This window comes from Nansenia antarctica (assembly GCF_963989245.1).
Source record: "Nansenia antarctica genome assembly, chromosome: 1".
In the NCBI taxonomy this organism is placed as follows: domain Eukaryota; kingdom Metazoa; phylum Chordata; class Actinopteri; order Argentiniformes; family Microstomatidae; genus Nansenia; species Nansenia antarctica.
The window spans coordinates 33,738,745-33,765,022 of NC_137674.1; the positions used below are offsets into that span (position 1 = coordinate 33,738,745).

The following is a 26,278-nucleotide window of genomic DNA, read 5'->3' on the forward strand; positions in this document are numbered from 1 at the left end:
TTGCAATAAGCACAGTGTAATAATGCAATGTATGTATAGGCCTACATGAACCTACATTTTATCTGTGTGGAAGAAAATGTTTCTATCATCTAAGTTTGATTTCACATAATGTGTGGTGTGAAAGTTTCTGAAACGTTTTTGTACTGTATATAGATTGACTGATATATCCTTTCTGGAATATAACAAACACACACACACACACACACACACACACGCACGCACGCACGCACGCACACACACACACACACACACACACACACACACACACACACACACACACACATAGTACATATTCAGAGGCTACTGGTGTGTGCGTGTGTGTGTGTGTGTGTGTGTGTGTGTGTGTGTGTGTGTGTGTGTGTGAGAGAGAGAGAGAGAGAGTGTGTGTGTGTGTGTGCGTGTGTGTGTGTGTGTGTGTGTGTGTGTGTGTGTGTGTGTGTGCGTGCATGCATGTGTGTGTCTGTACTCCAGGCAATGTTGACACAGTGCAGTGACTGAACAAATCATCTCCACAAACAGACAAGGGAACACTGACAAACAGCTCCATAAGACCCTGACAGAAGGACAATTCATTGGATTGAAAGGTAATTTCGGTTCAGACAGACGTCCCCGCTATCATAACCAAGCCAAAGAGAGAGGTACAGTAAGCAAAGTTATGACAAACTGATATGGATATTGATATTGCTTTGGTTGTCCATAATCATCTGTTTCATTGCACATTTTAAGCTCAATGTCAAAGTTGTAGGCTTGCCAGAAAGAGAGAACATGGACTTTGACTTCTAACTTAAACTCTGAAATGTCAACCTTTAGTCAATCCATTTTAAGTAATACATCCAGACTGTGCCACTGACTGAAATCATTCCGCAAAGCCAAGACAGTGCTAATTTCACTGAGTTTTTCATGTTTCTTCTGCAGTATCAGGAATAAGACTAGAATTCACACCAGTCTCCTTGTTCACAATGAAATATGGAGCAGATTTTCCACATTACAGATTGGCTACAGCAGGTTTGGGTCTGCTCAGTACTATTCTGCTCACAGTTGCCATTGCTCTGGGCGTCTACTGTAAGTATAAGAAGATTAATCTCAATACTTTTCGTAGTGTTTTCCTGTTCCTAATGTGAAGTTCAATGCGTAATGTATCTCCTGTACTTTTGTTCACACCATACAAAAAAAATAAATGTCAATCTATAATTTTATAAGGTCACTCACCTTTGCAAGGTTTCTCCCCAGTGATGTCAGGTGTGTTCTGTCCACAGGTAACAACAGTAACAATAACAGTGAGCTGACAGAGCTCAACGTTGAGCTGAAGGAACTCAGAGCCAACTACAGCAGAGTCATCGTAGCTGTAGAGGAGAACCAGCTAGCCATACACACAGTGATCAACAAACATCAGCAACTAAGCCTGGCTGCGGAGCAGGAGAGGAGCGAGGACGATGTCCGGCAGAAACAGATGGAGGACCTTCGTATGGAGAAAGAGCAACTGACTACCCAAATATCATCGCTTGGTGAGAAACGTTTGGGCTTCCCCCCCCCCCCCCCCCCCCGTAATTCTGTGAACCAACTGATCTAACAATGTTGGACTGTACGGTACAGTAGAACGGGTCTCTCATTTTGGGGGGAAAAGGATATGTCTCAGTGACTTTGTTCAAAACATTTTCTCTTTTTGTAACAGAGAGAACCTGTAGCCTTTGCTCACCAGGATGGGAGTGGATGAATTCAAGGTGTTACTACTTTGCTTCTCTTCGTAAAAGCTGGGAAGTTAGCAGAGAGGACTGCATTAGCCGTGGAGCTGACCTGGTTGTCATAAATACCAAGGAGAAGCAGGTGAGAACAGTTGTATCATATCAAATAGAAGTTAGGCTACATTTAAAAATGTTTGGCATTTAGCAGACGCCTTATTCCAAAGCGACTTCCAACAAATACATTTGACAAAGTAAGTGAATTATCTATCCACCAGTCATAGCAGGAAGAAGTAATCTTTATTATTAAAATAAAAAATTAAAATTAAAATTAAGTAATCTGTGCTCAGGCCAGGGGCCATTGGCAGTCGTTGTGCTAGAAGAAGGAAGGTTTATTATTATTATTATTATTATTTATTAAAACATTTTTAGAGGTGAGGGACAGAGAGGGTGAGAGGGGAGTGAAACCTGGAAACCAGTCGATTCAGATTCGATATTTTTATGACCAATGATTTTTTTCTCATAATTTTCCATGGCTTTTAGGCCATTGGAAACGTTAACATGGCAAAAAGTGGTTCATAACTGGTGGTTTATACACTGTGTCTTCAATGTGTGTTTACTCAGGACTTCATAACAGTCACCTTAAACGGTTTAACCTGGTATGACGATGGATTTTGGATTGGGCTACATAACGCACGCGGGGACCTCATGGATGGGAGGACCCCATGGACATGGGTGAATGGGACTGAGCACATATACAAAATGGGGTAAGAATCAGTGTGTGTGTGTGTGTGTGTGTGTGTGTGTGTGTGTGTGAGACAGTGGATTGGGAGTGGAAGTCCTAGACTCAATGACAGGCAGGGGGCTTGTAGGTGTTTTGATAAGAAATTGTAATTTGACAGATTGTTACTGCCACTGATGTAGCTAAATTGGCTACATTATCACTATCAACATTGAGTCAACTTATCAACTTTCACCAACTTATGACAACCTACAGTATGATCCAACTTGACAGTTTGTCTTTACCTTTGTTTCAAAGATACTGGAAAGATAGGAGTCCTGTCGACATCTATTCGGGTAAGAACTGTGCTCTCACTCACGGAATTGCCAATTCTTTGAAGACTTGGACTGATGCCCCATGTAACCTTCTAAATAAATGGATATGTGAGAGGGGAACTGCCAAGAATTACTCAGAAGGATTGGTTGCATAGAAACCAAGCAGCGAATTATTTGAGCCACATTGATGGAACCGAACGCAAAATGAAATTATCGCCGATTAGAAGATAATCTCGCTTAGTGGAATAGGGCCCTGGTCCTAGCATAGATTTGTTTTTCTTATGATGACTGATGGATGATTCACTTACTTAGACAAATGTACGGTATTTGTGGTAAGTCACTTTGGATAAAGGCGTCTGCTAAATGTCATGTCTTGTGTTCTTTTTCTATTATTGTAATATTCAACAAAAATAAATAAAATAAATAAACGTAAATTAAATGTTATGGGATATGGGCTATGAAGTAATGAGTGAAGACATTATAATGTTATTGTATTATTTATGTATCTCTGCATTTCAACCTTTTAAATCATCATGGAATAGAACAATGGAAACATAAGTAATGTGATGTCAGGTGTCGGCAACTACAGCAGCGTGATCCAAGCCCAGGAGCAGGTCCAGAGTGATACAGACAGACATGATCACTAGATATAAACAAATATTGGCGGATTGTATTATCTTATTTATGTTTCCATGTAGAGACACTTTACTTTTGAAAGCATGAAAGGGGAGATTCGAAACGAGGGCAAAGTTTTGTAGAGCATGTAATTATTCAAATGTTATAGAATATATCATTGTTTTATATACACTTACATTATGTGTTCGTTGTCTATTTTCACTGTTCAATCTGATAAAAAGACAGAACAGAATAATGGAATTAACAACATAAATGTTATGCGATTAACTGACAACTACATGAAAGTATAAGTATAAATTAAAGTATAAATATTATTATTAGTGCATGAGCCAATGATGAACATTGAAGAGAAACAACAAAAATAAAGCAAAAATAGATATGCAAAAAGCACATTTACATCACAACAACAACAACAAAAAACATAAGAAACATTTGCATACAACCGAGACACTTATTTCTGCTTGGTGACTTGCTTAAACCAAATTATTATTTAAGTAATTCAGTCAGTTCACAGTAAGTCAGTCAGTCAGTTCACAGTAATTTAGTCAGTTTCAGATCTTTCTACAGCGATAAATTCCACACACAAGACAAGAAAAACATCTCCAGCCAAACAACCTTTGATCTTTTAGTATTTACATGACAGGTAGACACAGTGCATTGACATCCACTCTAGTTTATCATAGACATAGAGGCCGACAGACCGAGACACAGAGACAAGGCAATGGAGAGCTCTGAAATAGAAAACACGTCGAATGGGGCCTACAATGAAATGATTTGCGTGGATTATGTCAGTGCAGACGGACACCCTCTCTGTCAAGACCCAGATCAGCAACGAGGTATAGTAGACACAAAATGTCTGTCGATCAACTAATAACTACTTCAGTTATGCTCTTGTTTGGCCGATTCAGTCTGTCAAACATAATTTTTCCATGCACTGCCTCTGAACGTTTCAGTAAAATCTCCCTCCTTGTTCAGTGTCCATGTTCACAGTGAGAGAAGGCCCCAGTCCTCAACATTACAGACTGGCTGCAGTGGGTCTGGGGCTGCTTAGCGTAATTCTCCTGGTGGTTGATATCGCCCTTGGAGTCCAATGTGAGTCCACTGTCTATAGAGATGAGATCTAGTCTGGTGTCTAGATATAGTGTCTATACCTTTGATATAGCCTCTTTTATACATCTGTACGTTACATACTGTAGGCTACCTAAGCTACCATAACTACACATAGCTCATATCTGTATATCTCTAAACTACCGTACTTGCCATGCTGTACCTATCGCTATCATTCTCATGTTTTTATATCACTATTTGCATTTCTGGTTAGATGCTAAAATGCATTTCGTTGTCTGGTACTTGTACTACATACTCTGCAATGACAATAAAGTTGAATCAGATATAATCGAATCTAATAACTCTCAATTGCATATACTCTTTCGATTATCAGTGACAATCTTGGGAGTTGAGTCCTAGTAACCTAGGTCACAGTCTCAGGTAGTAAAATATTGAAGTGTTTTGTAAACCCAACCAGTGGTGGTCTGTCTGTCTGCTGTCCACAGATAACAGAGTCAGAGAGGGAAACCTTCCACTGGACCAGGCCGGCAGCCAGCTGACGCAACTCAGAGAGATCTACAGCATTGAGGTCCAAGCCCTGGTGGACACCCGGGCTCGGTTGAGGTCAGAGACCCACCAGATGCAGCGAACAAGCAACATGCTGGAGGAGTACCGTAGATCCAACCGTGACACGTTATCGCGTCTGACAAACCGCCAGGAGGAGAGGACCACGTTGCTGTCGCGGGTCACTGAACTCGGTAAGAATCTTGAGAGCCACAGAGGACCACAGGTACCATAGAATCCTTCATATCAAGAAAATAAAGGGGTTTGACATGGCACCATTACGGGAGACAAAGAGTTCCACTCACTTTGCCGTCCAAAAGACCCTCAAGACCACCAGGACCAAACTCCGGACCTGGGGTGATAGGGCCTTTTCAGCCGCAGCCCCGTCCCTCTGGAACGCCCTCCCTAACCACAGGCCAACACCCTGCTAACATTTAGAAAGGCCCTCAAAAACCACCTCTTCAAGCTTGCTTTCACCAGTTAACCCTCTCCCCCTCCCCTTCCCATGTGTCCCCAGCATTACTACTTGATCTTTTCAGTTTGTAAAGCGTCTTTGAGTGTCTAGAAAAGCGCTATATAAGTCTAATGTATTATTATTATTATTATGTATTATAAAGTGCTGCATAAACAGTAAAGGCCAAGGGATTCGATTGTGATTCCATGTCATGTTTCCTACAGAGGCGAGCTGTGTCCACTGCATGCCAGGATGGGAGCTTCTGGACTCGTTGTGTTACTACATCCCCACGCGCGACGCCAGGCAGGTCTCATGGCAAGACGGCAGAAACAAATGCCTCGAACAAGGAGCTGACCTGGCAGTTATAGACACTGGGGAGAAGCAGGTACATTAGAAATATTCTGGATAATGTTACTTTAACTTAAACACGTTACATCATTTATATCAACACTTTTGTCATGCATGTCTGTAGTATAAGGATGCTGTGATGTGAACACCACACCCCCCAAGGATAAAAAAAAAAACTCAATGCAGCCTGTTAGATAACATTCCCCCCTGCATTTTCAATGACTTCAATCAATCGACTTTAATTCATCCAAAGCTTGCTTCACTTTGGTTGTTTGTGTGAGTCTTGTGTTTGCTTTGCTCAGAGGTTGTTAGGTGAGGCGATCAACGCCAGGCAGGCTGGAGGAGCCATGCACATGAGTGGGTACTGGTTTGGGCTTCATGACCGGGCTGAGGAGGGGAGGTGGAAGTGGCTGAACGGGACGGAGCTGACTGAGAAGTAAGAACTGCATGGAGTTCTTATGATACTATGGCTGCGTTCGTAAATTCGCTCTGGAAATCTGATCAGCACTCATGGAATGGGCTCTTGTCGAATCAAATTACTTGGTCCCTTTATGACGTTGAACCCAGCGTGCTCTCCGGCGCTCTCAGAGCGAATTTACAAACGCACCCTATAATATAATAAATAATAATGATATACAGTATATATATAATGAATGAACCTATATATATAATGAATGAAATTAATATGAATATGAAATATGAATGAAATGAACCTATATATATAATGGTACATGGTACTATAATGGTACATGGTACTGTTTGTTCATTTGTATCAGTGTCAGTATTTTACAACATAAAGGGCTGGTTTCACAGACATGGCTTAAGCCTAATCCTAGACCAAAAAATAATCTTCAATGGAGAATTTTACATTGAAAGTGTGATTTAGTCCAGGACTAGGATCAAGCCTTGTCTGTCAAACCGTTTCACAAAACATTAAGATTAGATGGAATTTTCAGGTTTCTAACTGTAGTCCATTCCATTTGAATTCAAGAGGGGGGGGGGGGTGAGTGCGCAGTTTTGAGGAGAGGGCTAGTGAAACTGAGCCCAGACAATGTTGTCTAGAAAGTAACCTTCAACTTGGTTTAGCTATTGGAATGATGGAGAGCCTAACGACGAATTTGGAGAAGACTGCGCTGCGATCTATCCCGGAAGGGATCAGAGGAAGAGCTGGAATGATGCCCCGTGTGGACATCCACTGAAATGGATATGTGAAATAAAGCCAAGGAATTAACACTGCTAATGTTCCCACTGACAGGACAGTATTGTAGTGCTAATTCAAGTTGTGTAAAGCAGTTGCATCTTATCTAAAGAAAGGAAACAACTTCTTTATAGTTTGCTCAGCACAGAAAACATGACAAATGTTGATAATACCAAAATACATTTTTGTTTATGAAACTTAACTGAATACACTAAATAAAGACATTAAAATAATACCATAATAAATATATAATTCATTATTCAATCCTTTTCTATGTACATTTCTTTGGTCCTTAAAAATTATCAACATGGACAAGTCTGCAAACCCACCTTTCAGGAGAAAATAATGGCCAAAACTAATCACGACAGCAAATAACATATAATAATAATAACATATTCATATTACTAGTAACTAGTGTGACTGAAATGCATGTGCAGTGGCAGGCAGTATTGAACTATGGTTTACAATCATTTCTCTGCCATGTTGTCCGAGCCAGTTGTTACCCAGGTCGACCTTCCACCTGTAATGTTTATCACATTATCACACTCTTCAGCTGATTCGGTCTCTGCAGCAGAACCTAACTCTCAACACTACGATTACAGCTGGCCTTCCACACCTTGAGAGCAGAGTAGCAGAGTTTTTGATTGACAGGTCGTAGCTTGGGCGAAATTGACAGCTATGCGCTAAATCGATGACGATGCGGTAGATGGCAACTTTTTTATTTGTTAACCCTAACCCTAACCCTAAACCCTAACCCCTAACCCTAAACCCTAACCCTAACCCTAACCCTAAAGCCTAACCCTAACCCTAACCCTAAAGCCTAACCCTAAAGCCTAACCCTAACCCCTAACCCTAAACCCTAACCCTAACCCGAGGCGTATGCTGCTACTACACAGTAAGAGCGTGGGCGGCCCAGGAGTGTCTGCCAGAGGCTCACAGCACTGCAAAGTGCTGCCGCAGGTGTTTGAGGATCTGCTGGGTGTCCACGTGCTCGGGGAAGGCGTCCTCTGACTTCTGGGCCGCTGTGTAGCTACTCTGGAGGTCTCCCAGCTAGGACACAGCAGAGGACACAAGCCTTACAGCACACTGCATCCACACACACGTTCATGACTAACTAACAGTGTGTCTGTGTTTCAGAAGCACTGAACACTCCATTGTCTGCAATACAATACCTGTGAATCAGAACTATAATATAATAATAACAATAATAATAATAACAATAATAATGATAATAATAATAATAACAATAATAATAATAATAATAATAATAATAATAATAATGATATTATATGCCATTTATCTGACACTCTAAAGCGTGTTACATTACAGTGAGTGCATACATATTTCAGTATATATGGTCTCAGCGGGAATCGAACCCACAACCAAGTGTTGTTAGAGCCATGCTCTCTACCAACTGAGCCACAGAGGACCAATACAGAGCTCCAGGGGCGGATTTAGGATCGCAGGAGATCCGGGGCTTAGCCCAGAGGGAGAATATAATGTGCGCGCGGGGCGCGCCGGAAAATTTTGCCTTCAACCTTCAACTTACCACCACCTTAAAGCGGACAAAAGGCACTGGAGAACACATATTCACACCCTTTAATGAAGCAAACTAATTGTGGTGGTTCTGGGCACAGAGGGAGGTCAGCACACGTAGCTCCCCCTGTCAGTCACCATCATTTATATTTGTATAGAATTACATAATTGATGGGCTGAGGCAAGTTATGTTACAGTATGTATATCAGGGCAGACTCTGTGCTCACCACTTGTATTGATTGTCTTGTCCTGTGTTATATGACGATATATTACATGTATTGTTGGCCTGTGTATAGTACTGTGAAATCAAATCCCCCCTGGGACATTAAACAAACTTAGTTAGTTAGCGTTACATCTTAGGACAGATTTGAGTCATGTTCTGTATACATACATACTACCATAAGGGCATACTTAATGTGGTTACTCCATGTTTACTAGCTGTAACATTAACGTTACATCATTCTTTTTCACTCAGTCAACCAGAGTGCAGATATCAAAGACTATCAGCCTGTTATTCACTTTATTTGTATAAGTATTATCCTTTGTTTGATTTCTTACCATGTACCGTAACAGTACCTTGCTATGTTTCATTTTCATTATAACATAACGTTATGTTATGATAGCCAGCTAGCGTCAGTGAGTCAGTCACCTTTCTAATAAGATTCACAAACCTGAAACATCATCTATGTCATCACTGCTGGTGATGTTATTGTTGTCAGCTGCTGATACTGCTGCTGCAACAGTTCTTGGCGCTTGTTTTGTTGAAAACAACTTTGGGATATCCATCCTTACAATTTTGCAAGTCAGGCACTGAATGAGATAACTTCTTCTTCAGGGCAGGGCAGGCTACGCAGTACGCAGGCTAATGTCGCGCAGCTGCTGCCTCTCTGTTGGACTCCGGTACTGCACGTTACTCACGAGAGTTTTTATTTTATTTATTTTTTATTATTTTTTTAAGTAAAACATTCGGGGCTTTTCAGAAAACATCCGGGGCTTGAGCCCAAGTAGCCACCCCCTAGCGCCGCCCCTGCAGAGCTCTGCAGGAACCATGCATGCATACAGTAAAGGAACACATCCATATGTCCACATAGCCACCGATATAGTTAAGAAAGACCTCCTGTAGTCACACTGGCTGAGATGAAAGAGATGCTGAGGTTTGTCATTACCTTGTCTGACAGCGTGGCGGTGTTGAAGTGTGGCTCGTACATGTGAGGGGCAAGAGATGCAGCCGTCTGCAGGAAAGCTTTGGACTGTACCGGAAAGGGGGAATAATAATGTATTATGAACTTGACTAGATACCAAAAAGGAACACATAACTGTAGATTTACAACCCCCAAATATACAGTATATATATATATATAAAAGAAAGAAAGAAGAAAAAGAAAATTATATATATACTGTATATATGTAAAACAATATATATATATATATATATATTTATTTATATATATGTATATAAAACATATATATATATACGTATGTATAAAAAAAAAAATATATATATATATTCACACACACACAGACACATCAGCATTTCTAACATCTCACCTGTTCAACGCGCCCTTTGCGAAGCTCCAGCACTGCTAGGTTATTATAGGCCTCAGCGTGGTCGTTGTTGAACGCCAGAGCCAGTTTGAAACACTGGTACGCCAAACTCATATCCCCGATCCCCTGGGAACAGAAACCAAACAGATGTTGAGGAGACAGGAGAAGCTGAGAATAACAGATATCATCGTGTTTGTTTGAATCAGACTACTGGGTCCACTGGAGACCAGTTCATATACAGACGAGGGTGCTCTATACCAGTGGTTCTCAAACCTCTCCTCGGGGACCCCCAGCCACTCCACATATTTGATCTGTTCCACCAATAGCACACCTGATTAGCACAACTAATCAAGTACAAATCCCAGAGGAGAGGTTTGAGAACCACTGCTCTATACTACCCCATAACATCTGACATTATTGTACATTATTTGCACTGGCACTATTGTCACTTTTGTATTACTGTTAGGGAGGGTTTCATAGACAAGGCTTAAGCCTAGTCCTGGACCAAGAAGCATCTTCAATGGAGGTTTTACAATGGAGGTTTATCTGTGAAACCGGCCCTTAGTGTTGACTTGTTGATTGTTGTTGGGCTTCACTATGTCAATTACGTCTGTATAGGATGTACGTGACAAATACGAGCACAATGCGATTTTTTAATCGAATATAAATTCTTCTTGTAACATTTCTGGAATTGCTAATTTTCCCACTGAGATTACAGTACTCTAGTGCTAATTCAAGTTGGATACAGCAGTTGCATCTTATCTAAAAAAAGGAAACAACTTCTTTATAGTTTTCTCAGCACAGAATGGACAGAATGGACCATATTCCAAATGCTTTACAATGGCCTCTCTTTCACACACACATGACTGAAAGCATGACTGTTGTTGACTAAACCCACCACAGCCACGTGTCCGATGTTGTACCAGACGTCAGCCTGCTCCTCGTCACTGCTGACCAGCGCCAGAGCCCTCTCGAACGAGGACAGGGTCATGTCGTACTGCTGGGCGAAGAAGCAGCACAGCCCCAGGTTGTTGTAGAGCTGGCAGTTGTACACCCCCATCTGCAGCAGCCGTCTAGAGGAAGTTAGGGACATTAAGGGTTAGGGAGGCCGATCAATCTGTCAGGTCTTGTTTCTGTTTTTAAATGTGTTTTTTTAGGACATTTCTGCTTTATTAGGATAGAGACAGTAGATTGACAGGAAGGATGGGTTTGAGAGAGAGAGGAGGATAGAGACAGTAGAGATTGACAGGAAGGATGGGTGAGAGAGAGAGGAGGGATGACATGCAGGATAGGTCGATGTGCCAGAATCGAACCAGGGAACCCTGTGATTACGTGGCATGCGCCTTAGTGAGCTACACCACCCAGACACCTCAGGTTTGTTTAACCCTTTCCACAGTAGACTCACTGTTGGCCACCTAAGGGAGGGATTTGTTTCTGTACACAGGTGTGCAAGGACTAGGAAGGCCACCCACCAACCTCAACACCTGTAAAGCGTCTAACCTGTAGAAGCGCAGGGCGATCTCCGGCTGGTCCGTGTAGAAGTGGTTGCTGCCTATGCAGGCCATCGCCTCAACGTGAGTGTTGTCTTGCTTCAGGACATCTTTGTAGTATTCTGTGGCTGAGACGATGTTGTTCATCTCCTGTGAGAAATAATAATCATAAAAAAAAATCCTAACCAATAAAATTCACTTCTCAAGACAGACATTAAACCTCCTGTTCCAACCTAACAAACATGTTCCAACAACAAACTGCTTGATTAATCCTTGTTGAAATGTGTATTTATTATTGTTATTGTTATTGCTCTTATTGTGTTTTCTATTGTTGCACTACGTATGTTCATGTATTTACTGTGTTGCACTGTATATGTATATCCTGTTCACTCGGCCCCCACCGAAAATGAGGGTCTCCCTCAGTGGTCCCTGAGTGGAAATAAAGGCTTGAAATTAAATGAAATTAAATGAAATTAAATGAAATATAAAGAGGAGAGGGTGTCGTGCCTCGTGAATGCGAGCAATCCCTGTCAGGAGCGTGACCTCTCCAGGGAAGTGGTCCAGCCCCTGCTTGAAGAGGTTCAGCGCTGTGATTGGCTGATCCAGGCGCTGGTACACCTATTACGGTGGGAAAAAACAAAAACTCAAGATGTCAACTGACTTTTGCACAGATCGAAGACAAAGCCAAGAGACAAGAGCATGAAATCCTAATGGAATTTGAAACATAAAGTTTCTGAATTCTACTTGGAAATATGGGGGGGAAATGACCAACTACCAATACTATGCTATGCTAATCCTATACATCCTAAACATAACAACGTTACCTTAGCCAAGTAGAGGTATGTATCCACCACCTCCTGTTGGTTGAGGGCAGATCGGAACTGTTTTTCTGCTTCCCGGTGTAAACCAAGTCTGTTAAAACAGACAATAACAACATGTAATAACTGTTATAGGCATGCATTGGGTAACAGGTAAAATGCTTCGACAATTAAAGATGTCACAGTGACCTACCTGTAGTAACATTTCCCCAACTGCACTTTCCACCACCAGTCTTTGAACTGAGCATGCTCCGTGGCCAGAGCTGCGAGATCTAGAGCCTGAGATTAGATTAGATTAGATTAGTTTCAACTTTATTCACATTGCAGAGTACAAGTACCAGATCATGTCTCTTCACTACACTGGCCCCCCGCTGGTGGAATGAGCTTCCCACGGCTGTCAGAACTGCAGAGTCACTACCCATCTTCCGTCGGAGACTGAAGACCCATCTCTTCAGGTTACACCTTAACTGCTCCTCCTGAGACATCTACTACCCCCAGCACTGCGTCTCCTGAGACACCTGCTTTCCCCCTTTACTGTGTCCCCCAAGACTTCTACTGCCCCCCCTGTACTGTTTCTCTGTTTGTCCAGTGTCTATACCCAAAAAAATTATTTTGTCTTTTTTTTTCTTTTCTTCTTGTTCCTTCTATCACGGAGACTGCCAATGGCCCCTGGCCTGAGCTAGATTACTCTTCCTGCTACGACTGGTGGATTGATGATTCACTTGCTTAGTCAAATGTATTAATTGTAAGTCGCTTTGGAATAAGGCGTCTGCTAAATGCCATAAATGTAAATGTAAATGTATAATGATATGCAGTTTAGCATCTAACCAGAAGTGCAAATAGTGATATAAAACATGATATAAAAACATGACAATGATAGTGATAGGGTACAGTATGGTACGGTAGTTTAGAGGTATATACAGTTATGAGCTATGTACAGTTACAGTAGCTTATGTACATTATGTAATGTACAGACGTATAAATAGTGGCTATATCAAAGAGGTATGTGCATTGTGCAATAATACGGCATGTGCAAAGGTGAAACAGAGGTCAAACAGAGACACAGTTGCAGATAACTAAATTAATGAGCAAGCTCTCTGCAAAGACGTTTATGTTTCATAAGATTCTTCAGACACATATGCCTATAAAAAGCTCTCTCCTCATCCTTTGTAGTGAATAAAAATATGCAGAGTCAATAATAATCTAACTGCATTGATTACTCACATTTTTTACATCGTTTTCATGATGGAAAATGTACTCAAACAAAGTCTGGAGGGAGAAAAAAACACAATGGTCATCAAACTAAATGAAAAATGAACATCATTGGGAAGACAGTACTGTAAAGGTACAGGTTTATTATCTTCTGTGTTTCATGATTTAAATCTTTACCTTGGATAAATTGGGCTTCTGGGCATACTTGGCCAAGTTGAGTCGTGATAAGTTTATAAATGGCCCATCTGGATTCGTCAACATGGAGGCCTGGAGACATAAAAAAAAGGGAAACAGGATTATTTGATTGATTTGCAACATTGCGTTAAAACCGTGAGAACCCAAGCAGCACGTCCTCAATAAACAACACAGAACACAGCTGTGTACTTCATGCACTAAAAAATAGATTGATACACTATGCGAGGCATTTATGGACGCTTACAATACATGAATTCTTAGCAACCGTCTGCTTAAATCCCCTCATCCTAAACAGACAGGGTCAACAGGATGGGGCCCCCATCCTACAAACTCAATTGAATGGGAAAGTGTGTCCAAACTTTTGATTGGTACTGCATATGTATATGTACTGTATATGTTTTTAGGGCATTTCTGCTTTATTGAGATAGAGACAGTGGAGATTGACAGGAAGGATGGTTGAGAGAGACAGAGAGAGAGAGAGAGAGAGAGAGAGAGAGAGAGAGAGAGAGAGAGAGAGAGAGAGAGAGAGGAGGGATGACATGAGATAGCTTTTTATAGGCATATGTGTCTGAAGATTCTTATGAAACACAAACACAAACGCATTCAATTGAATGGGGAAGTGTGTCCAAACTTTTGACTGGTAGTGTATATGTATATGTGTTTTTAGAGCATTTCTGCTTTATTGAGATAGAGACAGTGGAGATAGAGAGGAAGGATGGGTGAGAGAGACAGAGAGAGAGAGAGAGAGAGAGAGAGGTGACATGCAGGATAGGTCGATGGCCGGAATCGAACCAGGGACCCTGTGATGACGTGGCATGCGGCTTAGTGAGCCACGCCACCCGGACGTTCCATCCTAGACACCTGTCGTTACGTACCGTTCCAAGCCGAACAAATCTCCCAGAGGCACTAGTGACGGGCCGGGCGGTGTGGGCGGTGCGGGGGGTTTTAATGGCCTGTTCCATGGTCCCCGGCCTCCCAGACTGGGTGCTGGGCCTCACAAACCCTGTGATGGGACGTCCCGACTGGGTCACGGGCCTGCATTCAAGGAAAAAGAAAAACGTTTAAAGTTAAGAACTGACCTGGTGTCTTTCCAGGGTAATAAAGTGGTTACCTGCCTGGGAATGTACATCATTATGTTAAATGGACTGCACTTATATGTATAGCGCCTTATTCCAAAGTGCTTTACAATGCTACCATGCAAGGCGCCAGCCCACTCATTGGGAGCAATTTGGGGTTCAGTGTCTTGCCCAACGACACCTTGACACGTGGCCAGCCAGGGATCGAATCACCGATCTGCCAACCTTGCAATCATTAGACACCGACTCTACCTCCTGAGCCACAGCCTCCCCGCCATTATGTTGCCCCACAACTCAGTGAGTCAACCATATTTTTACACAGCGGTACTATCATTTTGAACACATAACAAGATACTTGTGAGGTACAGATGCTCACACACCTGACGGCTGATGTGGCCCCTCCATGGCTTGTTCCAGGGAGCCTCAGCGATGTTCCCGGGCCTGGAAGGAAGGAAGACCTTAATTAAACTCAAGAAAATGTTGCAACCACAAGTCTCCTATCGTTCAGAGAGCAAGAACAGGGAGAAGAGGAAGCTTAGCATGAGCTCCAGGCCTTGCTGAGGAGAGGCGTGAAGAGACAGCAGAGCTTTTCCTACATAGTGGAACATGGGTGTTGTTACTGTAATGGGGGGAGGGTGGGGGGGGAGTCCAAACTTACGGGCAACCTGAGCGATAGAGCTCTCATCCAGCATCATCTCAGCGATCCCCTCCTGGTCCACCTCGACCTCATCAATGTACACCATCTCTGTAAGAGTCCGCGTCTTCAGACTCCATGCAGCCTTTCCAACACCAAACACAGAAAACGTGTTTAGAACACAGAAATCAGGCTGTTCATTAATACATCATGACTACCTGACTACTTGGTCACTACCTACCTGAACTCTAGACTACTCCACTTTTGCACCATATTACACACTGTGTGACAGTGTGTCGCATTGCACTGCAACCTGCACACCTTTTTTGCACAAGCATTTTGTTTACATTAAGAATGTTGATATGCTGATTCGCATTCTGCTGCTATCACCTATTCTGTTATTGATGCTCTGACACTATTGCATATATAGCTATTGTTGATTGTTGTCTATATCCTGCTTATTCTTTATTGATTATTGTTTATATCCTGCTTATTCTATTATTGATTTTGTATTTCTGCTGCAATGCCAATGCCTAATTGAACCTGAACCCCATAATTGTACTCCTTGTATCCGTACATCGATGTAATAAAAGCAATTGTGATTCTGATTATGTTCACTGGTTGAGTGGTCTGCTTTAGATAGGCCTACTACTTCTTGGAGTGTAACGAGTGTAACGGGCCGGCAGGCCAGGAGATCCTCAGGTCAAGAACAAGAGACAGACAGTAAAAGAAGCATGGTAAGCAGTCAAATGTTACCTCTGAGATAAGGGATGCGGAGGCATCCTTTTATGACAGCAAGTAGTGAGACACGTTGAAAGAAGAGGAGGTGATGGCAGGTGTGTGAAGGCATGAATGAGAGAAAGTAAGAGAGAAAAGGGTAGAAAAATAAGGAAATGAATGAGTGATTACAGTGAGTATTTGGAGAGGAGGGAAGGGAAATAAACTTGCTAGGTGACGTGCTCTTTCAGTAAAGGCTGATCTGAACATTGTAGCTAGCTATTATGAGTGAGAATCTACCTAGCTGATTGACCGAGTGTATACATGCTAGAAAACTGTTATTCAATGCAAGAAAACCAAAAAATGGGATTCGGAAAAAGTCGGTGAACACTCTTGTTCAGCGACTGAACAAAAAATGTATTGCAACCTTACAAGGACTCGACACTAATTGGGATTATGGATGTATTAGCTAGTAGCTAGCTATCTCGCTAACCTGGTCGTATGGACTGTCCTCCAATATCTTTGTACAAATATCAGAACATTGCTGAAACTTCCGTCTTCTGAAATAGCTCCATGCGAGAAACAAAGGATCCATCGGTACCTCCATTGTGCTTTGCTGGATAATATTATTCTGGTGGTGCTAAGATTGATGCTGTTAGCCTCTTTAGCTGTCGAAGCTAGCTCGCTAAACCTGTTGCCCAGCAACGGCGCAGCAACGCGTCCTGCGTCACTCAGCAACGGAGGAGAGCAGGGTTGCCAAATGAGATTGACCATTTCCAGCCTAACCACAGTCTAAAAAACGCTAAATACACCAAAAACTAGCCCAAAACCTATATTGTTGGAAACCGATAATTACTATCGGACAGGTGCCCATCTCCTGCCCCTAAACTGTATGTCTGTTGCCAATGATGTTTGTAAAATACATTTAAAAAACCTGAACATCGCATGTAGCTTCTTCTAGGGCGTGTGTTTTAACTTCACGCATTTTGTAACTATCAGGCACTGACATTTTGATATCGCCTAAATGCTATTTATCCAGCCCAACCCCCGAAATGCGTTGCCCCGTGTGACCAAAAGTAGCCCATACGGCGGTAATCCGCCCCATCTGGCAACCCTGGAGGAGAGGGAGGAGCACGCGGCTATGCCACATAGACATCTATACTATCTATACGTATCATATCTATGAGGTGGACATCCCCTCAAAGTCTTTGACTGAAGGAAGACGTTCAAACAAATTGTCCCGGACCTTGCAGCAACTACGGTCAACAGTGTATAAGAAGGGTGTGCGCATATTATGCATTGCATTAGGCAACAACCACCATCCACTTAGATTGACAGCTGTCAAGAGCTTTCTGCTATAAACTACACACCATTGGCCAGAGCATGTTCTTTTAGAGGAGGACTTTAAGTCTTCTAATAGTAATTGCAATTGGTCCCTGAACATCCCTTCAACTTCTTACGTGGACCTCTGAGAGTATGATTGGACAGGTTGTTGATCTCTCACCAGTTGGTTCACATTTTGAGGCGGTGCTTGTAAATGAACGCGAAAACTCCATCTTTATGGGATTTGACTTGACAAGGGTAGACGCGTCAGTGTTCCGTGAACGACGATAAGCAACAGGTTACAACATTACGTTTCCGTTTTTTATTTATTTTTAAACTTCAAAATAAAAGCGCGAGATAAGAGATCAATGAAAAGTATCATTATAATTTACATGTTTTAAAATTACATTAGGACACATATATATATAGTACACAAATATATATTTTGATATTTGCTACCTTTCAGCAACACTTCTAGAATCGAACCTAAGTGAGTTTCAACCATGAGTGGTGCCATACAAAATGTTTTTACTGTGGTCATACAGTTAAAAGTGCCCCATCTGGACTGCATAGAGCACGTATAATGGACTGACCTAACGTTGCAAAAAATAAATAAATAAAGTATGCATATTACTTTTGAAAAGTTGTATTTCAAACTGCAATACTGCCTGATAAGGGAGTCATGTTAGAAATCAGCAAACACACACACCACCACTAGTGTGCCCTTGACTAAGGCACTTAGCCCTAAATTACTCCAGGGAGACTATCCCTGTAATTTCTATTTGTAACTATGTAATAAAGAGGTGTTTCCATCTAAATTCCTTATTATTATTTTTATTTCAGGACCTTGGAGAGCAAAGAGAAAAAAAAACATTTGGTCAGATACCGCTTTAGACTCAAATCTGCATTGTAGAACTGTTGCTGAATAGATTGGTAGTACATCAAATCTACCCTTGGAAAAATATGCGTGTACAGTCACACAAATAATACATTGAGAGGAGTACTTTTACGTTTATTTCCAATGCTTGAACAAGTTTAACGTGGGCGCTTTTATTTGGAAGAAATCCTCATCTACATACATCCGGAGGAGGTAGGCGGAGCTATACTATTCCCGTCCACGGAACGCAGGTGGGAGTTGCGACCTGTCTGGAGCGGGGCAGCTGGCCTCGGGATGAAGTGGAGGTAGATAGATGCATCTCACTATGAAAACAACGGCACAGTTCATTGGCTTGGACAGAAACAGCGTAGAGAAGCTCAAGATACAGTGAGAATATCTACATGGGACTCAAATGTCCGACACAAACCCCTCGCACCAAGGTATGCATTAACAACGGAACTAGAAAAGGGACACACGGGCTTGAATGAAATTCTTTTTGGTGAATGAAAAAAAGATAAAATACTCGCGACAGAGGCAAAGAAGTACGGACATGGCTGACAGAACCGCTCCGAATTGTCACCTGCGACTCGAGTGGGTTTACGGATACCGGGGACATCAATGCCGCAACAACCTGTACTACACCGCGGCCAAGGAGATCGTCTACTTCGTCGCCGGGGTCGGAGTCGTGTATAACACACGGGAACACAAGCAGAAATTTTACTTAGGACACAACGATGACATAATCAGGTAATCCCCACTTGCAGAACCACTCACATGCGAGATTTTAAAATGTAATAACATAAAAATAACATAAAATTTAAATGTTTATGTCTATGGAAAGTTTATAGGAAATAACCTACTATGGCGTGAAGTTCTCAGATGCAGTCACACTGTCTTTCTTTTATTATTATTTGGAAATGGAAAGTAGTTTTGTGGACACATCACACTCAAACTCAGTATCCACAGCAGATTTCAGCACCAGCGGCTGGACAGCGACTCTAGGTCTCGGAGAGTGTTGCCTGACATTTCACCTTTTCTGACGGTGACATTTGCATGCACATTTATAAATAGCTACAGGGCTGGTCATTACATAACAGATGCCATTTGGTATCAAGTCGGTTTGTTTGCGGATATCCTAGCAATGTAAATGCAGGGGGGGGGGGGCACAAGCTATTTCTTATTCAGAAAGGCACCTGAAATAGTGACAGTAACTCTTCCAAATGACCACGGTACACACTTGACCACGGTACACAGATACAGATCACACCACAGAAACCTGGAGGTGACGCTTAGAAAGGTCTCCCATGGATATAAGCCCCGCCTACAGCTCATCTCATAATGATCATAGTCATCATCCATGAGCTCAGCCTAACCCCACGAGCAAAGATCCTTCATGGTCATTGGGTCTCTCTCGATTACTCTACTACCATCCTGTCTTTCACTTCCAACGGACACACATCTCGGTAGCTCTTGCTCTACATAACGCACAATGACCCTGTGTCTAACGCTCCAGTGCTTCTGTGGACATTGGGTGTGTGTGTGTGTGTGTTGGCCTGGAGATGACTAGGATTATATATATACTGTGTCCGTGTCGTTAGTCAGATGGCCTGCTGCTCCATTATTCATTAGTCAACAGAGAGAGACGAACAGAGGCCAAACCTTGTGTGTGTGAAGTGCTTCAGGGCAAGCTGCTGTGTACAGTAGGAGCCGACGGCGTCTCTTGTTACATTTCAGTGACGCTGCTTGACCGTTGGTGCAATGATCGTTTTGATAAGCACATATGATGATTGTGTTCATGTTCAAGTTGCTTTTTGGCATCTGTCACTGTGTTATAACCTACGCTGTAGCCTATGTTATAACATTGAGCTAATGTCTTTCCCAAAACGGAAGGGATGGCTTTTCAATTGTGTTCTAGAGAGCCAAGAAGCTCCTCTGATGTTTATGTTTGGGTATGTCTAGGGGTATGTCTTCTTAAAGACTTGAGGTGAGGTAGGTTTGTTTGTTGACCTGGGGTTAAAGAGCCAGACATTAGTCTCATTAGGTAGAACAGTTGATCAAGCTTCAGTTTCAGGCTTCAGTCCTGAGCTGGTCAGTCTTGAAATCTTAGACCTGGGACCAAATCTAGTAGTGGTGTCTTTATCCCTGTGGCAACGTACAGTAGCAGGCAACTGTTAGGCACTGTGGCTGAAATTGGCTGAAGGGTTATGGATATACTGTATAACATGGTCAGTTTTTTTATGGGTTAGGATGTTGGGTTAGGGTTAAGGTTAGGATGTTGGGTTAAGGTTAGGGTTAGGATGTTGGGTTAAGGTTAGGGTTAGGATGTTGGGTTAAGGTTAAGGTTAGGGTTAGGATGTTGGGTTAAGGTTAGGGTTAGGATGTTGGGTTAAGGTTAAGGTTAGGGTTAGGATGTTGGGTTAAGGTTAAGGTTAGGATGTTGGGTTAAGGTTAAGTTTAGGGTTAGGATGTTGGGTTAAGGTTAAGTTTAGGGTTAGGATGTTGGGTTAAGGTTAAGGTTAGGATGTTGGGTGATGGTTAGGGTTAAGGTTAGGATGTTGGGTTAGGGTTAGGATGTTGGGTGATGATTATAGTTAGGGTTAGGATGTTGGGTTAAGGTTAAGGTTAGGGTTAGGATGTTGGGTTAAGGTTAAGGTTAGGGTTAGGATATTGGGTGATGGTTAGGGTTTGGGTTAGGATGTTGGGTTTGGGTTAGGATGTTGGGTGATGGTTAGGGTTAGGATGTTGGGTGATGGTTATAGTTAGGATGTTGGGTGATGGTTAAGGTTAAGGTTAAGATGTTGGGTGATGGTTATAGTTAGGGTTAGGGTTAGGATGTTGGTGATGGTTAAGGTTAAGGTTAAGATGTTGGGTGATGGTTAGGGTTAGGGTTGGGATGTTGGGTGATGGTTATAGTTAGGGTTAGGGTTAGGATGTTGGTGATTGGTTAAGGTTAAGGTTAAGATGTTGGGTGATGGTTAGGGTTAGGGTTGGGATGTTGGGTGATGGTTATAGTTAGGGTTAGGGTTAGGATTAACCCTTACAGGACAGTATGGGAGGATCCGTGTGGAGCAGACAGAACAAAAATTGTTGAACAGCTCTCATGTTGCATTGTGGGAAACATGGGCATCCTCCCCAGAATGCAGTGGGATTTAGGTTATCTCCTTCCCTTCCCACTGTACTTCCTTCCTCTAGCATTGTGACTGCCAGTGGGCTAGCATAGATTACTTTTTCTTACGATGATTGATGGATAGATGATTCACTTACTTAGACAAATGTACTCGTTGTAAGTCTGTTTGGATAAAGGCGTCTGCTAAATGCCAAAAATGTAAATGTAAAATGGCTACTGGGTTTCCATGAAACAGCCCCACACAACAGAAGCTGTGTCTACTAACAGTGAGGGCAGTGTTTTTTTGTTTAGAGACTTTGATGATGTTTTGTGTACTAAATTAATTAATTACTCTCATTAACTGTTCTCCTCATATCATTCTCCTGATGTTCCCCGGCCCCTGTGGCATCTTTTGTCTGCTGGTTTTGGAAGAAGAGTTTTTTTTAAAACAAATCCTGTCTGGATGAGGAATGGTCTGGTTTTAAATATGACTCATTCATTGGACTTACTCCGACCCCTTTTACAACAAAGTCACGTCCAAAATGGTGTTCTGTTCTGGAACTATGTGATAAATGGAATATGTATATACAGTACAGTAAATCATCGGTTATTATCTGCCATGAAACAGAATAGCCCCATTACTCTACTTTGATATCAATGACCTCAATGTCATTCAGAGAATCGTGCTGAGAAGAGCAAACAATTATGGTACGACATCAGAATACGCTACACAGTATTGTAGCTTGATTTTAAGAATCTTTTTGAGAAATCTGAATTATTCAATCAGAGTTTTTGGAAGCATTTCTGAAAATGCATGGCGCATCAAGGAAACGGTAGACGCAGTATTTAAAACCCACATTGGATTATTTCTCATTGTGTCTATTAGAAATATCACGGTAAAGATGGATGGCCCTCAATTTAATATTGTACATTACCAAGATAGCTTTTAGCCTCTCCATAGGGCTCCTTCACCCTATGCACCATTGCACACCTTTGTTGTATTTTCAGTACAGCCAGTGTCTTCTGGGATTGGGCAGGTGTCAGGTATTATAAAGGTGAATAAATTATTAAAGCTTATATCGATTTATTTCTGTCAATACCGTCCATACAGTCTCCAGTTTCCACTTGTATTTTGCCATTATTATACCACCAACGTTTGTTTAATAATGCACGCATGCACACACACACACACACACACACACACACACACACACACACACACACACTGAGATCATAACCCTCTGAAGTGGCTCTTCAACATTGTAGCTATAGCTTATACAGGAATTCAGCAAGTCAGCAATGGACTTCTAGCAGGGTTGCAGTCACAGAAATGCTAAGAGGTCTCTGAGAGGGAGAAAGAGAGAGAGAGAGAGAGAGAGAGAGAGAGAGAGAGAGAGAGAGAGAGAGAGAGAGAGAGAGAGAGGAATTCAGAAGAACGGTGTCTCTGTGTTGGCAGGATTAGATGACATCAGCTGTGAGTGATGTGTTAGCGTAGAGCAGTTGGGGGGGGGCATTGGATTGTGTCTCACATGATTTTTATCAGAGAGGGGAGAGGCCCCAAAGTTGTGGTGGTTTCCCTCTCTCCCTTTCTCCCTTTCTCTCTCTCTCCCTCTCTTTCTCTCTTTCTGTCTCTCCCTCCCAGTCTGTCTGTCTCCTGTCATCCCTCTGTTCTACCTGGGTTTTCATCCCTGCACCGGGGGGGCCCATGGCCGTCTGTAAACCGTGTGAACTGGAACGCCCTAATTTCTGACATAATCCTTAATCTGCGCTGATTCGCGATGCTCTTTGTCCTAGTGATAGTGTCACTGAGACAGGTCCTGCAGGTCTGACCAAGGATGTACTGTTCCGTAATAGTCGGCCTGTGGCTGGCAGGCAGTCAGGCAGGGAGGGAGGAAGGGAGGCAGGGAGAGAGGGAGGGAGGCAGGGTAGGGAGGGAGACAGGCTGGGGTCTCTGACAGTTCCTCACATGATGTGATCCTTGTGAGCGCTGAAATGCACATCGTTACATTACAGAGAACGTAATCTAAACTGATTATGCTCATCATCATAACAGTCAGACTGTAGGCTCTGGTTGAGTCAGGCCACGTTGGAATCTGTGCGCTCATTTGCTTGATATCCATCAGGATTTTTAAATTATTATTATTATTACAAAAATCCTGTAGAAATGTAGCTTGTACAGTACAAACATAACAACCTCTTTATCAGGGTAAGTGTGCTACTGTATTCATAACCTATATGTCTGTTAATCAACACTTGATAACCGACCAATTTAAATAAATGTCAACATTGTTGAAAATCAACGACACACATCGCTAGTCGACTAACACAGATTGTTTTGTGAGCCTGCTAACAATGTAAAGTAGTGTTATAGTTAACTAGGTAGCAGTGGCAATTACTCACCGAATCCATCGGATTGTAATATTTTATCTCGACTAGCGAGCGTGTCATCGATGTTCAACAACGTCAAAATCTATTGACATATTTTTCAGAATAAAAGTCTAAACATTTGGATTCGGTCGCCGACTTGTTCCCCCCTTTCAACCGGCTGCTGTCACATAGTGTTCTGATGTATGTTCAGTCAAGGATAGTGACCAACATACAGGCCTTCCTGTCCTGACAGACCAGCCATGCGTGCTGGGGGGTTAGCCTATTACCATGATGCTAATAGCCAGGGACAAGCCTCCCTCTCTTCTTCTTGGTTTTCCAGCTCGTCCCCCACAGCTTTGTGGTGTTGCTGCTCTCCGGTTGGTCCCCTCCTGTGCAGGATCCCGGTGCTTACGCTACTACAATCATCCATTCATTCATTATCCCAAAGCTGCTTATCTTGGCTGCTGCTGCTGCTACAAAGCTCAAGTATTTTCAACCCCCTCCCCCCCCCCCCCCTCCTTCCCCCCAAGCCACGACCGTCCTCCAGCGCGTCCTCTACCCTCTCCCTTGAGTGCGCTAGAGTACACACACACACGAATGCACTTGAGTACACATACACACACACGCATGCACTAGAGTACACACACACGCACGCACACACACTGGCACGCACACACACACACACACACACACACACACACACACACACACTGACACACACATACACTAGCGAGCCTATATTGCACACCTAAATCCTCCCTATCACTGTGTCTGACGTTGAGGCACAGTTACGCCAGAGAAGAGGTGTGTGGGGGGGGGTGTGGGGGGGTGTGTGTGTGAGGGGGGTGGGGTGTGAGGGGGGTGTGTGAGGGGGGGTGTGTGTGGGGGGCGTTGTCTCTAGGTGTGTGAGGGGGGGGTGTCTCTAGGTGTGTGAGTAGTGTGTGTGTGAGGGGGGGGTGTATCTAGGTGTGTGAGGGGGGTGTGTGTCTCCAGGTGTGTGAGGGGAGGGTGGGGGGGTGTCTCCAGGTGTGTGAGGGGAGGGTGGGGGGGTGTCTCCAGGTGTGTGAGGGGAGGGTGGGGGGTGTCTCCAGGTGTGTGAGGGTGTGTTTCCAGGTGTGTGTGAGGGGGGGGGGGGGGTTATCCAGGTGTGTGAGGGGGGGGTGGGGTGAGGGGAGAGAGGGAGAAGAGAGGGATGGGGACGGGGACGGGGTTAGGGTGAGGGGAGAGAGGAGAGAGGTCTCCCAATCACAGTGTTGCTGCTGACCCTCTCTGGGGGAGGGTGTGGAGAGGAGGGGGGGGGGGAGTTAGGTTGAAGGGAGAGAGGGGCAAGAGAGGGAAGGGGATGGATGGGTTAAAGGAAGGGGAGAGAGGAGAGAGGGCTCCCTATCACAGAGTGGTGTTGCTGATGCTTTCTGGGGGAGGGTGTGGAGAGGAGATGGGAGGGGGGGGTGGGGGGGAGGGGAGAGAGGAGAGGTCTCCCTATCACAGTGTTGCTGCTGACCCTTCCTGGGAGAATGCCGCCGGGAACTCTGGGAAGAGCAGATCTGTCCACTCCGATTAAGATCCTCCAAACAGCATGACTCAGCATCTTCACCAACAAACCGTCGAACTGGGGGGGAAAAAATACATATTTTTATTTGTATTTCAATGTCATATTTTATCTCTAACGTGGGGTTTGAACTTGGCTAATACTTTGAGATGTTTATTATCGAGATAAACAAGGATTTAAATCTTTACAATTCTAACCCGGGAACGACCTAATATAACTGGGCTTTTGTCATTTTGTCAAACATGTGTTTGTTTTTTGAAACACCAGGAAGTCTAGTTTTTTAAATTGGTAACCAAGCAACAGGAAGCAACATGATCTTTGAATCCCATGACTCCCTCTATGCATTTCCACAGTCACAACCAGGACAAGTGACTCAATCCGACAACAACAACAAACAAAAAGGAGTGGTTATGAGCTTCTATGCCACTGGGGGATTTTGACTGGGTTTGGGTTAGGCTATTTGGCTAGTTTAGGTATAGTTTGAAGCAGGCTCCACACAGACAGGTGCGGTACATGGGGAATGATTTGGCCGACGGATTAAACATGCTTTAGAAAAGACAGGGAAGGTAAATACTGTCTTTTAGAAATGTGGTAATCCCTCCCCTTCCTTATAATCCTTGACAAGAGCAGGCAAGGTGACCGCTGTGTGTATGTGTGTGTGTGTGTGTGTGTGTGTGGGTGGGTCGGTGTCTGACAAATGAATGGAGTGCAATCAATATAGCCTAATTGAGTTGCCCGTACACTAACGGTCATTATGCAAGACGAATCAATTAAAATTTAGCAGGTTATGGTCAAAGTAGACAAACACACACACACACACACACACACACACACACACACACACACACACT

General features: G+C 43.1%; 4 protein-coding genes across 12 annotated transcripts in view; 3 read left to right on the forward strand and 1 right to left on the reverse strand.

Annotated features, from left to right (window-relative positions):
* The first annotated feature begins 510 nt into the window (after positions 1–510).
* LOC308176009 (CD209 antigen-like protein C) lies at positions 511–3,546 on the forward strand. Of its 3 annotated transcripts, none has more exons than XM_080550602.1 (6): positions 511–584; positions 916–1,062; positions 1,257–1,505; positions 1,673–1,824; positions 2,304–2,446; positions 2,719–3,546. In XM_080550602.1, exons 2-6 carry the CDS (start codon positions 960–962, stop codon positions 2,888–2,890), a joined length of 819 nt encoding a protein of 272 aa, XP_080406728.1. In that variant the 5' UTR covers positions 511–584; positions 916–959; the 3' UTR covers positions 2,891–3,546. The 3 variants fall into 3 exon arrangements, with proteins under 3 accessions (XP_080406728.1, XP_080406726.1, XP_080406727.1); XM_080550600.1 differs by having other exon boundaries at positions 520–638; XM_080550601.1 differs by lacking the exon at positions 511–584 and having other exon boundaries at positions 815–1,062.
* Positions 3,547–4,028: 482 nt separating this feature from the next.
* Positions 4,029–7,246, forward strand: LOC308176008 (uncharacterized protein). Its single transcript, XM_080550599.1, has 6 exons — positions 4,029–4,207; positions 4,347–4,463; positions 4,925–5,176; positions 5,661–5,821; positions 6,087–6,220; positions 6,871–7,246. The coding sequence occupies exons 1-6, from the start codon at positions 4,093–4,095 to the stop codon at positions 7,013–7,015; spliced, it is 924 nt and encodes a 307-aa protein (XP_080406725.1). The 5' UTR covers positions 4,029–4,092; the 3' UTR covers positions 7,016–7,246.
* Positions 7,247–7,915: 669 nt separating this feature from the next.
* Positions 7,916–16,812, reverse strand: ttc8 (tetratricopeptide repeat domain 8; the record flags this gene model as incomplete). Of its 7 annotated transcripts, none has more annotated exons than XM_080533227.1 (14): positions 7,916–8,032; positions 9,685–9,768; positions 10,067–10,189; positions 10,962–11,136; positions 11,564–11,703; positions 12,061–12,171; positions 12,378–12,465; positions 12,565–12,650; positions 13,596–13,640; positions 13,761–13,850; positions 14,654–14,813; positions 15,235–15,295; positions 15,513–15,633; positions 16,699–16,812. In XM_080533227.1, 14 exons carry the CDS (start codon positions 16,810–16,812, stop codon positions 7,916–7,918), a joined length of 1,515 nt encoding a protein of 504 aa, XP_080389353.1. The 7 variants fall into 7 exon arrangements, with proteins under 7 accessions (XP_080389353.1, XP_080389352.1, XP_080389351.1 ...); XM_080533226.1 differs by having other exon boundaries at positions 15,513–15,663; XM_080533225.1 differs by having other exon boundaries at positions 15,513–15,678.
* A 2,143-nt stretch (positions 16,813–18,955) lies between these two features.
* The window catches only part of eml5 (EMAP like 5), a gene marked incomplete at both ends in the record, with an annotated part of 75,264 nt that continues 67,941 nt past the window's right edge, over positions 18,956–26,278 (forward strand). The window contains 2 exon segments of the mRNA XM_080550456.1: positions 18,956–19,152; positions 19,375–19,447. Coding sequence (XP_080406582.1) covers positions 18,956–19,152; positions 19,375–19,447 — 270 coding nt within the window.

Excerpts from the sequence above, each read along its gene's own strand:
- LOC308176009 (XM_080550602.1), top strand. The coding sequence starts at position 960 with ATGAAATATGGAGCAGATTTTCCACATTACAGATTGGCTACAGCAGGT. Across the intron at positions 1,506-1,672 it reads TACCCAAATATCATCGCTTG|AGAGAACCTGTAGCCTTTGC; the intron begins GTGAGAAACGTT and ends TTTTTGTAACAG. Across the intron at positions 2,447-2,718 it reads GAGCACATATACAAAATGGG|ATACTGGAAAGATAGGAGTC; the intron begins GTAAGAATCAGT and ends TTTGTTTCAAAG.
- LOC308176008 (XM_080550599.1), top strand. The coding sequence starts at position 4,093 with ATGGAGAGCTCTGAAATAGAAAACACGTCGAATGGGGCCTACAATGAA. Across the intron at positions 4,208-4,346 it reads AGACCCAGATCAGCAACGAG|TGTCCATGTTCACAGTGAGA; the intron begins GTATAGTAGACA and ends CTCCTTGTTCAG. Across the intron at positions 4,464-4,924 it reads TATCGCCCTTGGAGTCCAAT|ATAACAGAGTCAGAGAGGGA; the intron begins GTGAGTCCACTG and ends TGCTGTCCACAG.